The sequence below is a fragment of the Bos indicus genome, chromosome 11, assembly GCF_029378745.1.
Source record: "Bos indicus isolate NIAB-ARS_2022 breed Sahiwal x Tharparkar chromosome 11, NIAB-ARS_B.indTharparkar_mat_pri_1.0, whole genome shotgun sequence".
Classification (NCBI taxonomy): Eukaryota; Metazoa; Chordata; class Mammalia; order Artiodactyla; family Bovidae; genus Bos; species Bos indicus.
Window position 1 is genome coordinate 94,455,606 of NC_091770.1, and position 16,277 is coordinate 94,471,882.

The following is a 16,277-nucleotide window of genomic DNA, read 5'->3' on the forward strand; positions in this document are numbered from 1 at the left end:
GCCTGTTTGGGAAGCAATTTGGCATCCATAAGGCACAACACCTATCTGTCCTTTGACTTGGTGGTCCCAATTTTTAGAATATGAATTGTATTAGTCAAATGAAGCCAAAAGATGTTCACTGCAGTGTTACCTATGAAAGGATTAAACTATGAACAACCTAAATGGCCCTCAAGAGAAGAAAGATTTAGCAAACGATGACACATCAGTATAATGGAATATGACAGAGACATCTCAAAAATGACAATAACAAAAGCTTATATGGAAATACTTAAAGTGTTCATCACACACAATCAAACAGGAAACTATAACTGATTGTTAAGCTACAAGAATAAATCAAATGTGCATTGACACTGTAAAGGGACATGAATAATTAATAAAAATGACATGTTATTATCTGAGAGGATTGTGGATGATTTCTAAAGTTTTGTTTAATCTTTCTGATACATCTTTCAATTAAAATGAAATGAAACAGCCCGTTTCAAGACTGTCTACTCACAGTGCTGAGTTTGCTGCAAATGATGAGTATCCGGCGTTCGTAGAGCATACTGGCATACAGATGTAACATGTTGTTTACATCCACAGCCACAAAATATTCTGTCAGATTTCTCTAGGAGAAAGAAGAAGGGGAGGTTTGTGGCTTATTTTCTTTGTTCTTATTAGAAACAGTATCTAACAGAATCTAATAATCAGAAAGTATACTTCCCTCTTCCCCTGTCCTAGTCTTTCTCCCTGGAAGACCAGATCTCAGTCACATGTAAATCATGAAACGTGAAGTTGGAACAGAATTTAGAGATGAAGTAGTCTGAGCAACCACACCTCTGAATGGTGATTACAGTCTACAACGTGAGGTCACAGGCAACACTTTCAGTTCTGAAAGGTGAGCAGGACAAGAAGTCTGCAATCTCACAAATGAGGAAATCAAGGCAAGAGAGAGGTACCGAGATCAAAAAACCTAATGACTGGTAAAGACAGGAAGGAAATGGCAATCCACTCCAGGACTATGGCCTGGAAAATCCCATGGACAGAGGAGCATGGTAGGCTACAGCCCATGGGGTTGCAAAGAGTCGGACACGACTGAGCGACTTCACTTCACAGCTCTAATGCAAGGTCCTAGAACTTTCCCAATGCACCATGCCATATGTATAAGCAAAAGAAAGTACCCAGGGACCAAAATGCTTCTGGCATACAGCCTGTTTTTGTCCAACAGGCTCCCCCCGCAAAGGCCGGGCATGCTCCTCTCCAGTCATCGCTGCTGGGGTCCCCCTTCTCCACAGTTTACATTCTCTAAAACGGCTCAGCTGGAAGTAAAGCAATTTTCAAGATCTACAATTTCCAGGTATTTCACTCAAAAGACGGGAAAAACCATTGAAAACAAGCAGCAGCAAGTTGTGACAACGCAGTGTTTTAAACTAGCTTTTGTCTGTAGCCTGGGCTTCATTCCTTTAATTAGTACTATAGATTGGTACTCTGCAGATTTCAGAAAAAAAAGTAATGTGTTTCATTTCTGCAACCCTTTCTATACCCACCTGACTTTAATAATACACATGAATATGCTAATTTCTTTAGTGTTACGGGTTTTCAATGCCATACAATATAATCCTCTGAAAATGAAGGGGGTTGGAGAGGGAAGGAACACTATTGCCAGGGGTTGCAGTTTATAATGATGAAAGATCCATAACCCATAAATTCAAGTAAACCAGGTGGATTTTATATGCAAAATAGCATAAAGTGCTTTTCAACAATATTATGGGTTGGGAATAAGAATGGGCACTTATCTTATGATTTATGATTGTTTGATTTGAGTACCAGTTTAACTATTGACCTTTGTAAATACAGCATGCGTGAATTAACAGGTCCCCATACTGACTACCTACCAAATACCAGGCACTGGACCAGGTACTCTTGGCGGTGTAATTTTAAGCACTCTTCACAAAAATCCAGTGAGATATTATTCTTTCCAACATATAGATAAATTAAGTCTGGGAGAGAGTAGTAACTGCTCAAGTTACTACTGGACCCCAATGCAACACCATAGCCCATATACTTTCTCTTATATTACACTGTCCCTCTTAAATACTTTTAAACATCCACAACATACAATGCTTTACATATATTATTTCACTCATCTTGAAGCCACTCCTTGGACAAATATCTCTTCTGCGTGTGTGTATCCAGACATGTCTGACTCTTTGCGACCCTACGGGCTCTAGCCTGCCAGGCTCCTCTGTCCATGGGCTTTCCCAGGCAAGAATACTGGAGTGGGTTGCCACTTCCTCTTCCAGGAGATCTTTCTGATCCAGGGATCAAACCCACATATTGTGCGGCCCCTGCACTGGGAGGCAGATTCATTACCACTGAGCCACCTGGGAAGTTTTATTATCATCTCTACATACAGATAAGAAAACAGAGGTACAGAGGAGTAACTTGACCAAGGTCATACAGTAAGTGGATAAGGCATTGTTCAGTCTTGGGTAGGTTTGTCTCTAAATCTGTGCTTTTTTTCTTTACTGTTGCTGTTGTTCAGTCACTAAGTTGTGTCCAACTCTTTGTGACCCCATAAACTGCAGCACACCAGGCTTCTTTGTCCATCACTATCTCCCTGAATTTCCTCAAATTACATTGTTTTTTTTTTTCTTTATACACCACTAAAAATAGTGGATAAAAATCTATATTTGGACAGAACAATGCAGGATCAAAGTATGGCCAAAGAAAAAGTGTTTTTGTTAAAAACTGTTATTCTATTTACTGAGTAATCCTTATGTGCCAGACAATAGGTACTTTACCTATTTTCTCTCTAATCTTCTCAACAACCCTGAGAAAGGCATTATCATCTCCATTTTATAGATGGGAAAACTGAGGCTCAGGAAGGTTAAACAGTCTTCCAAAGGTCACCCAGCTAGAAAGGGCCAAGCTTCCAAACCAAGTTTCCTGAACCCCAAACTCTGGCTCTAACCACCATAGCAATTTGCCTCTTAACAAACTTGAAAAACAAAATAAGCAAGAAAGCCAGTTGGAATTGGTCAACAAGTGTATCTCTTGCCCAGTGGACTGAGGAGTGCTGAGCTAATGAAGCCAGGGTAGGGTTTGTTCTGAAGAGTGACACGGCAGAGCTATTCTCGCAAACAAAATACAAGGCCCTCAGCTGAGCATTTCAGTCAAAAGCTTAACTGCTGATGAATTACATGCATTTTTCTTTTAGGAGAGGATGGAAGTAAAAAGAAAATAGAAATGAGGAGCTTAAAGAAGGCCAGAAAGCCCATTAGCACTTTTGACAGATCCAAAGATAACTCTGAAGCCACCAAAACGTGGCCTCAAGAGTCTGCCAAGAAGCTTCACGCTGGGTAGAAATATGTTACACAGCTTGCCGTCCAAATAGGGAGACACAGCGTCAGAGACAAATCCTGTGCCTTATTTTGGTGGGAGAAAAAAAAATCACAAGGATACTTTTGTGGATGGGGAAGGGAACATTTCTGAAATAAAAACACCACTTGGTTGAGGCATAACCCCCAACCCAATCAGGTTCTGAAGGATTCAGGTGCTTGTTCCAAAAACTCTACACAGGTATGTTAAAAATATGTAACATTTAACCAAATTCTCTCTAAACTGTCATGTACTTTTTTTGGTATTTCTCATCCCATCTGTGCTGATTACCAAGATATTTGTGTCTAAACAGAAGCTGTCTTTCTTATCTGCTTCCTCCCTGCCTCTTTCCTTCTGGGACACCACCCGCCTCAGCAGTGGGGAGTGGGTGGGATTGGCCACAGCCCTGGGAACCTCGCTCAGCCCTGGGAGCACCTGTGGGGCAGAGCAGACCTTGGGAACACCTGGAGGGAGCCCTTGCGGTTCCCACCAAGCCTCATCTCAGAAGAAAACCCCTCAGAGAGAGGGGCCTCCTTCCCCCTGCCTTTAAGCATCTGGTGGCTTAAGCTACAGCAACCCTCAATTTCTCAAACCTGTCATGCTTTTCACACCCCTAGGCCTTTACTTCCATTGCTTCCTCCACCTAGAATGCTTTTCCCTTCCTTAAGGACACCCATTTACTTTTCAAGACCCAGCTCAAATGTCACCTCCTCCTGAAAGGTTTCCTCAACTCCTCATTTTTCAAGCTGCCCTTTGTGCTTCCATGACAATCTGTCTCTATCATATAATCACTCAGTTACAAGTATGTTTTTGCCACCAGACTGACATCCCTTTGGGTGAAATGACATATCCCATAATCTAGCAGTTTGATGAAAGAGGGAATCAATGAGTGGAGAAAGCCACTGACTGAAGACTACGGCTCATTAGCTCAGGTGTGAGCAGGGAGGTGTAAGAGAAACACGAGGGCTTGGATGGTGTGTTAGGAAGAATGCAGCACTTGACTTCAGAAAACCTCGGTCTGAACTGGATGAAGTGATCAATTACTTAGTCATGATGAAGGGCCCACAGGAAAAGAATTGACATTGGAGACTCACAAAACCAGGCAAGGTAGCTTTAAAAGCCATCTGAAGCTACATTATTTAAAATGTAAAGAAATAGGCAGTTTGTTCATCAAGTAACTAGGCCAGGGGGTAAGGAGAACTGTACACAGAGGCAGGTGCACATGTCACAGCTAGATCAACCATATTTCTCGGATAGGTAAGAACACAGTATAGGGAGTGTGGAATAAGAAAAGAAGGCTTCCGTGGCAAGTAGTCCTTTGTCAGGACTGCAGCCAGAACATATTGTGAGCTTGTATTTATAAAATACACAGGTATGCCACTTTCTCCCAGCACTTGGCTTCAGTGGAATTAAGTCTTCAGTCTTCCACTTCTGTCTCCTATAATCAGCTAGTCAACAAATACTGATGACTCCTACTAAGTGCTTAGTAAACCCTGGGAGCTGTGCCCACAGAGATTAACTAAACATGATCCCCACTTTCCACAAGTGGCACTGGACCCAGAAACCTGGTATGCCAAGAACTGTCAGTTCAGTCGCTCAGTCATGTCCGACTCTTTGCAACCCCATGGACTGCAGCATGCCAGGCTTAGAACTCTGATGCTGGCTAAACATGCTCCACAGCTGGCTGAGAAGGGAAGATTCAGCTCTGCCAGATGGATATGAGGTGAAGGCTGGGGAAGACTTGACATAGGAGAAGACACTTGCTCTAGGCCTCCAACAAGGGGTTCACTCAGGGCACGCGGGAGAAGCATGTTCCAGCCAGAGGCAAGAGGGAGAGAGCGGCTCTACGCAGGTCAGTGGAGTGAAGGGCAGGATGCAGGGCAGGGAATGTGCTGGGGTAGAGAAGCTGGGTTCAGAGCCTATGGGAGCCTAGACTTTCCTCACAGCTAACAGGGAGCTGTGGAAGGATTACGACATAAGCATATCTGTGCTGCAGAAGAATCTCCCTAGAGGTCCTGTGGAGGATGTACAGGAGGGGGCAAGCAGCTAACAGGTGCTACTGCCATATTCAGGGAGAGAATGAATAAAACAAGTTATTCAAATAAAAACTTTGCATATGGATGTCACAGATCTCTGTAAACTGGAATCCAGGACTTGATAATGGTTAGACTTGAGAGGGGGTTGGAAGGATCTGGGACAAGCCCCTGAATTCCAGGTTCCTGTGCTCCACATCTGTCCACTTGCCTGACAAGTTTTTTTTTAAGGGAAAGTCCAGTCTTTTGATGAAGCATCAACTGTCCTTCTAAAGAACCACCAATGCTGTCAAACAAAGTGTACCCCTAGTCTTGGGCCTAGTGTCCTGGGTTATAATGTCATCATGGCTAAGCCAATTATCAATTATCAGGGAATAACCACCTCCTTTATTCCCTGATAATTACTCTTCCATGTGACTCATCTTCTAGAAAAGGAAAACCTTGCTTAGAGGGACTGCTTCCCAGTGTCTATGCTCAAAAGGGCTGAGTCTTCTCAGTGCCAGTATGTTTTTTAGGCTTAAGGAAGAACAGTCCTTTTATATTCATGGAGTTTAAGCATTATTTCAGTTGCATATAGTTATGTGCCTCTGAGCATCCTCCTTTATGTCTAGCGTTTATTAAATGGGCCCAATATATAGGGTTAAGAAGCAGGGACACGAAGTTGACCACTTCCCAGGCTGAATGGGGCTCAGTTCTGAGGAAGGTCTCTGGTTAACAGAGACAGAGCAGCCTGGAAGTTAAGCTTCAAAAGAGGCATGTGCTGCACAAGTTCCTTAGACTCTCCAGGCTTTTCATCTCCACAAAGCAACAGCGGCGAAGAACCCTTCCAGCTCTAACTCTCTGTGGCTCTAAATCCAGACAAAGAAGAGAGGAAGACACCTGGCAGAACACCATTTCCCCCAGGAGAAGCCCCATAATGGCTGCTGCCTGCTAGCTGTCCCTGCTGGTTGCAGTACCAATCCAGGTGGCTGGGGACTTCAGGCTCACTGTGATCCACGCCCCGGGTGAGGAAGCAGGTGGAGATGGGTGTGGTGATCAGGGGTGGGGAATGGGGGGTGGGTGCAATGAGCCTCAGGATGGAAGGGGATACAGTGGAGCTTAGAGAAAAAGCGTCTTAGGTTCAGTACCTTAGGGAAATGAGATAATCCCCAAACCAAAGAACAGACTCTAAGCTGGGTACTCCTTGGAGCCTTTGAAACAGATGCTAGTCCGCCCCACGGTCTGTCATTTTATTAGTCTTTGTCACTCTCAGCTTCATACACAGTATAGATGATAAAGACTTACTGTACTATGTCTGGAAGAGACAGTTCAAGAAGCTGGTTTTGCCCAGGGAACTTATTTCCTGAAACAGCTCCTGCTCAGATTATTTTACCATAATGTAAATCTTTAAAATCCTCAATTTTTAAAAAAGAATTTAGGTTACTTTAGTTGTGTAGGATTCTTAAAAAGGAATTATAAATTTGGATTCTAAAATAATCAGTTTGAGAAAGAATCCCACACACTCACATAAGCAATCAAGTCAGAGAAGTATATTATAGGAAAGAAAGCAGAGTTTACCCAGAGGTCAACTTTATCCCTCTGTGTGAATGGAAAAACCATTAGAATAAACAATTACCTGACAACTCTTAATAGCAACAATGGAATTCTCTATAATCTCAGGACTTGATAATAGGTCTCCTACTACCACCTCAACTTTGTTTATTTTTGAAAGTCACAACGAGTTCATAAATCTTTTCTATATCATGGTGCATCTTTTGACAAAGCGGAGTCTGGCCAATGTTATATGTAACTGTCCATTTTAAATGCTTTCCTCGCATCATTAACCACTTGGAATGACACAGGCCAGATAATTAAGACAGGTTTGTTTAATATTCTAAAACAAGGTCTATATGATTATCCATTAATCAAAAGTAAACTTCAAAACCTGGCCACTAAAAAAATCCCTTATACAGCCAGTTTAAAAAGTAATTATTAATACGTATTTGTTTGTGATCTGTGACTTTTTAAAAAATGCAGGTCAACTGTTTAAAATTTATAAAAATTTATGCTCATTTAATTACTGCCTGTATAAAATTCACTCCTACATGTGTTAGCTTGATAGACAGAAAAAACCCTGAAGAGCAATTACATGGTGATAGTTTTTCAGTGAAAAGGAAGAAAATATTTTTACACAGAAACTGAAGAAATAATGAGAATTAACTTCAACAGGGATCTGAAAATGGAAAGAATTAATTTTCTACATTTGCTTTTCATTAACATCTTGCAGACTCACTGGCCCAAAAGCCAAGTGAAAGGAACTGTTATTTTTCCTTCTCCTGAGAGTGACTGCATTGCTCATTCATTCAATCATTTCATAAATGTACACTGAATATCTACTCTGTTTTAGGTACAGTGTTAGTAACGGAGATTCACTGCTGAAAAAATACTGACCCCTGTCCATATGGAAGCAGAAACTAAACACATAGTCACACGATTAATTATATAATTTACACTTAGGATGAATGATTTCTTAGGAAGGTACTGGGAGCCATGGAGTGGAGGGCCAGGACCCAGCAGCATCTCGGTGCTAGAATCAGACTGACCCAAATGTGACTGGCTGGGTGGCTAGGGGCAAGTTACTTTACATCTCTGGGCTTCGTTTCCTCTGCAGAATAGGGATAACAACCACACTGTAAGGTGGCTGTGAAGATGTCATGATATAACAAATATTAATAGTACCTGATCTGATCCATGGTGGGTGTTCAACCAGTACTACCTCCTTTGTCTCTCATGTTAATCCTTCCCTGAAATCGTCCAAAGAATAGGATTATCTGGTGACAGAATCAAGTTTCATACCCCCATCCTTTTACCCGTTTCTTGTTCTCTTAGTTCAGTATGTTCGTAAGAGGAGACAACCATATAGTATACACAACACCTTCCACATGACAGGCACGAGTGTCCTGGACTCCATTCCTTGTACCATTTCCAGTCAACAGTGGGTGCTAAGAGGCTTTCGTAGCCAAACATACACTCCATGAGAAGTGTTGATCTTCACAGCCAGTAATGTCAGCAAAAACCGAGACAAGACAAGCTCCAAGAAGTAATGCACCTAGCCCTCCACAGCAACTCAAGAGAGGTTAAGGCTAGAATTAAAAGAGAGCCAAAGGATGAAGGGAAAGAAAGGATCATCAAAAGCAGTATCTCTGTTGCACCAGGCATTGAACTTGGAACTTTACATGTAATACTTCATTTGTTCCTCCCATTTTGCTTTATTAGACGAGGACGCTAGAGAATATAAGTATCTCAAAATCCCCAGAGTGGTACAGCCCAGTGTTTGGCTGTCTCCAAAACTCATGTTCTTTCCACCAGCAGACTACATCATATTAACAACTCCTTCGTTACTGCTTGTTTCAATTTGCAATGCAGCAATTTAGTCATTTTAAATTAATCCTTGAAAAATCACCGAGAGAGTAAAATGCAAATTTCAACATGGCTAGAGCTCAACAGTGAGTCTATGTCAAAAATCACACAAATTGGTCCTACATAAGTTCAGATTCTCCTTAGAGGAAAAGCTTTCCTACTTCATTTCATACTTGAAATAGGAAAAACCATTTCTTTTCCTTTTTCCTCATAAATATCAAAAGTCAACCATACGGAGGCAGGGGGGTATAATGGAAACAAAATGCTTTGGTTCCTTACAAACCCGGGTCACTACACCCCATTTGGAAGCAGACCTTGGGCTCTAACCTCAGGCCTGTGAGTCCTGGGTCCCCACATGTAAAATGAGGCTCACGTCTACCTCTCACAGAGTAGCTGTAAGGATTTAAATGGAACCATGTATGTTAGGAGGCTGGCAGATTGTTTTTATTATTCCTGCTTAGAAACAAACAAGGCCAGCCTTTTACTGGTTTGCAAAGGAGGATTTAGAGGACAATGGGTCATACGCAGGGAATTGGTTCATTAGTGGCAAAATCAGCAGAGGGAATGCAAATTTTTTTTTTTTAATGGTGGGGGCAGGGGAGGTGGCATACAGTGCGGAAAGGAATTGGAGGTGGGGCTAAGAAAAAGATGAAGTTTTTTTTCCTACACTATTTTTAATCTTAGCAATTGTGGTTTTGAAAATTGAGAAATTACCAGGACTTTCAGGTACCTTACAGTTCTTAAGGAATTCGCAGTCCTTAAAATTAAAAAATTAAAAGATGAATTTAACTTAGGCGATGACTGCTATTATAACATTATTTATAATAGCAGAACATTAGAAACAATCTAAATGTCTATTAATAGGTGAAGCATAGTTAAAACATGAGGGCATTTCCATGGATTTAACACATGTATTTGCTTTTCTCTCTCCTGATACCATGCAACTATCAGCCCTCAGCCAGGAAAAGTCACAATGATATAATTTTGAGAGGCATAAACCTCAAAGAACAGGAGAAAAGAGAGTAATGGAAGAGAGATGTCAAAATTTTTGGAAGCCAGATGTTATTAAAGAAATGGTTCTTAACCTGGGTCATTCAGCCCCAGTGAACTTTTAGCAATGTCTGGAGACACAGTCATCACAGGTGGAGATGTTGGTACCATCTTACAATGGATAGAGCTCAGGGATGCTGTTGAACACCCTGCAACATACAAGACAACCCTAAACAACAAAGAATGATCTGGTCCAGGGTATCAAGAGTATCAATCAAGGTTGAGAAACTAGAGAAGACTGAGTTGGCAGCCCAGAAAAGTCTGGGACCAGGGCAGAGGGCAGCAAGTATCCAGCCCAACTCACATCACAGAACTCTAGAAAAGTTCAGGAATTGGAGACATCCAGGACCTCTAAAGGCTAAGGGAAGAGTGCCAATAAAAGTAAGAGTATTCAATCCCAAGATACTCCTCTCCCAGCTCACTCAGCTAGTCAACTAGCCTTTTGGCACCCTTCCTGAGCGATAAATGTTTACTTTCTGGTAACCAGAAAGACTTGGGAACACTAGGTACAGCTGAGCACAGGGGATAAATAATTAAATAAAAATAGGAGAGGTGCTTAAAGTATACATGCTAAATGTTCATATTCTATAAGCTACCACCCTACTTGGCTTCCAGAACACCTGTAATAAAGCTTACACTATTGGCAAGAGAAAACCGACTGGTCCAAAAGGAAAGATTTTGATATGATCCTTAATATCTAAATAATAGCCAATTTCAATGTCTTCCCCTCTGTGACCCAACTATTCCATCAAGTAGATGAATATTTAATTTCTAGTTTTATTTCATTGTAATAAAAGACAGTGGCCTGTGAAAATCTGAGTTTTCCTATTTTGAATTCTTCAGTGCAATCTAGCACATAATCAATTTTCATAAATGTTCCAGGTCACATCCCTGGTTTCTGCTCTTTCTATAGGACTTTTCCAGTTTGCGGGGGGTTTCTTCACTGTCTATACCTTATTGACTGCTCAATAATCATCTCCTTTAAATTGCAGAAATTCCTCAAATTTTCTAGTTCATGGTGGCTCCTTCTGCCATTAAGTGGACATTTTTCTCCCTAATTTTATAGTTCTTTTGTCATTTCAATGGAATTTTGAGGGAGATAAAAGGTTAAATTATGGGCTCACAGGGTAGCAAAGTATATGAGAATTCATTTTCTAGTATCAAAAAGATTAATGTTTAAATTCCAATTCTACCACTTCTTGAAATATTATTCAGCCTTAAAAAAGAAGGAAATTCTGATATGCTACAGCATGGATGAGCCACAAATGCATTATGCTAAGTGAAATAAACCAAACACAAAAGGACAAGTATTATATGATTCTCCTTAAATGAAGTGCCTAGAGTAGTCAAATTCATACAGTCAGAATAGTGGTTGCCAGGTGATGGGAGGAAAAGGGAAATGAGTTGTTTAAAGAGTTGGTTTCAGCTGGGAAAGATGAAAAAATTCTGGAGATGGATGTTGGTGACACTTGCACAATAATGTAAATGTGTTCACCAATGAAATTATGTATTTAAAAGAGGGTTAAAACAGTAAATTTTATGTTATGTATATTTTGCCACAAGTTAAAAAAATAATTGAGTGCCTTAGTGGTAGTGATTCTGTATTTAACTCTACATAGTACTATGTACAGTTCAAGTAAAATATTTTGAAATATGTCTTAAGACTAGACTAGCTATGTGATTCAGTTTGTTCAGGGGGCAAATATTACCCTCTGCTGTCTCAGACTCAAGTTCATTGCTACGTTTTTAAGAGACAGGGGTGGGGGTCTTTACACTTTTATCCACAAATCCTTTACTTTATTAAAAGTGAATTAAAAAATGTAGTAGGAGCACAATTCTACTTGAGTATATCTACCCTAATTAAAAAAAAAGATCTTCACGACCAAGATAATCACGATGGTGTGATCACTCACCTAGAGCCAGATATCCTGGAATGTGAAGTCAAGTGGGCCTTAGAAAGCATCACTACGAACAAAGCTAGTGGAAGTGATGGAACTCCAGTTGAGCTATTTCAAATTCTGGAAGATGATGCTGTGAAAGTGCTGTACTCAATATGCCAGCAAATTTGGAAAACTCAACAGAGGCCACAGGACTGGAAAAGGTCAGTTTTCATTCCAATCCCAAAGAAAGGCAATGCCAAAGAATGCTCAAACTACCGCACAATTGCACTCATCTCATATGCTAGTAAAGTAATGCTCAAAATTGTCCAAGCCAGGCTTCAGCAATATGTGAACCGTGAACTTCCAGATGTTCAAGCTGGTTTTAGAAAAGGTAGAGGAACCAGAGATCAAATTGCCAACATCCGCTGGTTCATGGAAAAAGCAAGAAAGTTCCAGAAAAACACCTATTTCTGCTTTATTGACTATACCGAAGCCTTTGACTGTGTGGATCACAATAAACTGTGGAAAATTCTTCAAGAGATGGGAATACCAGACCACCTGACTTGCCTCTTGAGAAATCTGTATGCAGGTCAGAAGCAACAGTTAGAATTGGACATGGAACAAAAGACTGGTTCCAAATAGGAAAAGGAGTACATCAAGGCTGTATATTGTCACCCTGCTTATTTAACTTCTATGCAGAGTACATCATGAGAAACGCTGGGCTGGAAGAAGCACAAGCTGGAATCAAGGTTGCTGGGAGAAATATCAATAACCTCAGATATGCAGATGACACCACCCTTATGGCAGAAAGTGAAGAGGAACTCAAAAGCCTCTTGATGAAAGTGAAAGTGGAGAGTGAAAAAGTTGGCTTAAAGCTCAACATTCAGAAAACTAAGATCATGGCATCTGGTCCCATCACTTCATGGCAAATAGATGGGGAAACAGTGGAAACAGCGTCAGACTTTATATTGGGGGGCTCCAAAATCACTGCAGATGGTGATTGCAGCCATGAAATTAAAAGACGTTTACTCCTTGGAAGGAAAGTTATGACCAACCTAGACGGCATATTAAAAAGCAGAGACATAACTTTGCCAACAAAGGTCCGTCTAGTCAAGGCTATGGTTTTTCCAGTGGTCATGTATGGATGTGAGAGTTGGACTGTGAAGAAAGCCGAGCGTGGAAGAATTGATGCTTTTGAACTGTGGTGTTAGAGAAGACTCTTGAGAGTCCCTTGGACTGCAAGGAGATCCAACCAGTCCATTCTAAAGGAGATCAGTCCTGGGTTTCTTTGGAAGGAATGATGCTGAAGCTGAAACTCCAATACTTTGGCCACCTCATGCGAAGAGTTGACTCATTGGAAAAGACTCCGTTGCTGGGAGGGATTGGGGGCAGGAGGAGAAGGGGACAACAGAGGATGAGATGGCTGGATGGCATCACTGACTCGATGGACATGAGTTTGGGTGAACTCCGGGAGTTGGTGATGGACAGGGAGGCCTGGAGTGCTGCAGTTCATGGGGTCGCAAAGAGTTGGACACGACTGAGCGACTGAACTGAACTGACCCTAATAAAGAGATCTTCGTACGAGAAGTTCTTTATACAAAAGCATTTTATTTACAAGAAAAAGTAAAACCAACTCGATTCACAACAGCAAAGAAATAGCTAAGTAAACAACACAGCAAATTGAATATTATGCAGTCAAAAAAAATGATTATGAATGCAATGGCAAAATGCTTATATAAGAGGTAATTCTAACTATGTAAATAATACATTCTAAAAAGACTACAATGAGACACCAATATGTTAATAGGTGAGTAATTTGCAAAGTATGAATAATGATTATTTCTTGTCTTTATACTTCTTTATTTTTCAAATATTCTCTATATGGTTTTGCTTTTATAATGTATTGTTTTTATAGTAGGAAAATATACCCCTTTATTTTCTTTCAAAATTAGTAAAAATGAAGAATAAAAATTTAATTCACATCTGCCCAAGCACTTACATTCTCAGGGATGCTGGGAAGTTCTCTGGTATCAGGCACAGTAAAATAAGAATGCTGTAAAGGAAGATAAAAAATATTTATTCCTGAAAAAGTATGCAACAAGCACATCATTCAGAAACCAGGTAAATGATATGAAGATAATTCCTCACTCAACTAAAGAAATAAGCGTTTCACTCATAGAGAATAGTCTAAGGAATATTTTCTTTGGATAATATTGGATTAAAGCCAGATACATTAAATCACCGTTTAGTAGATGGAGTTCTTTTCCATGAGAGAGGAACATCTTTAGGAAATACAAAAGAACAGTTCAAAGAAGTTAAAGGCTAATTTCTCATATGACATTTTCAGGCTACTGAACACATGAAAGCTGCAGACTTCATAATTTATTGTTCACTGAGGCATGTGGACTCCAGGGACCAAATATCACTAGGTTTACTCATGAATGGTCTTTACCAACCAAACCTGCAATTTAATTTCAGCATCTGAGATTATACTCATCTATAAACTGTGGGCCAAATCTGTCCCAAAGGCCCAAGGGATGGTAAGGATAGCTCCAGCCGAGGGACTGTGGCACTGAGACACTGTAGACGGCTAACAGTGGAGAATGTCTCTCAACTACGCGTGCTCTCCAAGTAAGCCTCCTGACTTCCAGTGCAAATTCCAGTGAAGGGAGCTGAATCAGTGGAGTTGAAACCCTGACCTGTTCAGAGAACTTTTAAGGAGACATCTCCATGCATGTAACAAGCATGTGTCTCTGAGTTAAATGAAAATAGGATGAACTGATGACACCTCCTCTGTGCTCCTAAAGACGCAGAGAACAATGGCAAGCAGGAATGGAAAGAGCTTGGTGCTGGCCAATTAAAGAAGGGATTGTGCAAAGGCCAGGAAAGGTCACATACAGAGAATGTCAGCTTAGCCATGGCCTAAGTTCAAACCTAGACCCCCAAGTGACATTTCAGGAAGTTCCCACCCCCCATTCTTGGATAACTACAAAATAAGTAAGTCTCTGGAAAAATGAGTTGCACAGGCTTCCTAAAATGAAAGGCTTCCAATAACAAAAAGGCCAACAATAACATTATAAGCTATTTTTCTAATATTCGGCAGATATTTACGAACATCTGCTACATGGAAGGCTTTACCTTCCAAGTATAAAGTACCACCAGATACTTTATAAACAGTATCTCTAATTTCCACAGGAAAATTTAAGAAATTATCTCCATATTACAAATGGGTAAATTAAGGCTTAGAGAAGTAAAGTGACGTAAGGTCATACAGCTAGTTGGTGACAGAACTAGGATTGAAACCAGGTTTGCATAACCAGAGCTTTGTTCTTTCCATGATAACACACTGTTATACCTGTGCTTTTTATGAGCAAATTATAGCTAAAGCTATTTGAATTAATAAAAGATAACTTAAGAAAACACCCTTTGTAGTGCATTATTCCAAAATCTGTGTCTTTGTGCCAAAACATTATATATTAAGGATTACAATAGAGGGGACATAGGTAAACCTATGTCTGATTCATGTTGATATTTAGTAAAAACCAACACAATAAAGAAATTATCCTTCAATTAAAAAAAAATAATAAAAGTATTGTAGTAGAGATCATGTAGCATATTCGTTATGGGAAACTAATTAAGTCAACTCAAGAACAAAGATTAAAATAGTAAAAGTAAAATACAAGGTTAAATTCGATGCCGTAAGATACCAAATTTTATACCAAATGGCTAGAAGGCAGTCCCAGGAACTGTTCAGTAACGGCAGTCTACATGGTGATGAAGTCACTGAATAAGGATTAGCACAGTGAGGGAGAAAGGACTGGAACTGCAGAGTCAGCCACTTAATAGTTATGTGATCGTAGGCAATTCCAATTAATAGCTCAGAAGCTATTTTTTTTTAACCTGTAAATGGGAACTGTTCAGAACAACTGTTCTGAAGAATAAATGTTTTGTATGTGAAGTGTCTAGCATTCCATCAATGGTATTTTAATAGAAAATTATTATCACTATTCTCAACTGTAGGTTTGTATTCCGATTTTTCTCAATCACCTACAGCAGACACACAGAAACACTCTTGTGACTAAAGACAAAAAGTCCAAGACTGTCATTTTATCATCTTTTCAGGCTTTATAATCTAGATGAGACTAACTTTTCAGAAATGAAACACACAGAGAGGAATTCCTTGTGAACAGGAAAAAAAGAAAATATCTGCCTTTACAAATGCAACAGATTGTAAATAGTGAGCCTATGCAATCCCCAAACCAAGTAGTCCCCAGGCTGTCCTTTGAGATTCTGTCTTGCTCCATCGCCCATGAAATGCTGGGACCAGAGGAGGTCAGAAACATTCCTAGAAACCACTGGCATGAAACAGCTGCACCTTCCAACAGTTCTTCCTGCCCCGGCAATGGCTTGTCCTTGAGGCCTGGCAGCCACTCAGGGGAAGGATAAGGCCCTTCCTCCCCAGCAGCTGGTGACCCAGCCCAGCTACTCCTCAGCTACCTGTCGGATGTCATTACAGACTGAAGCAGGGAGATCAAGCTGCTTAGGAAAAGGGACA

General features: G+C 40.5%; 1 protein-coding gene across 8 annotated transcripts in view; it reads right to left on the reverse strand.

The window, feature by feature from the left end:
• Positions 1 to 16,277, reverse strand: part of DENND1A (DENN domain containing 1A) — a 531,199-nt gene that overhangs the window by 245,795 nt on the left and 269,127 nt on the right. For all 8 annotated transcript variants that reach the window (XM_070798129.1, XM_070798130.1, XM_070798128.1 and 5 more), the window contains exons 8-9: positions 13,722 to 13,775; positions 497 to 607 (exon numbers count right to left, since the gene is read on the reverse strand). In XM_070798129.1, the coding sequence (XP_070654230.1) occupies positions 497 to 607; positions 13,722 to 13,775 (165 nt within the window). The remainder of the gene's footprint in view (positions 1 to 496; positions 608 to 13,721; positions 13,776 to 16,277) is intronic.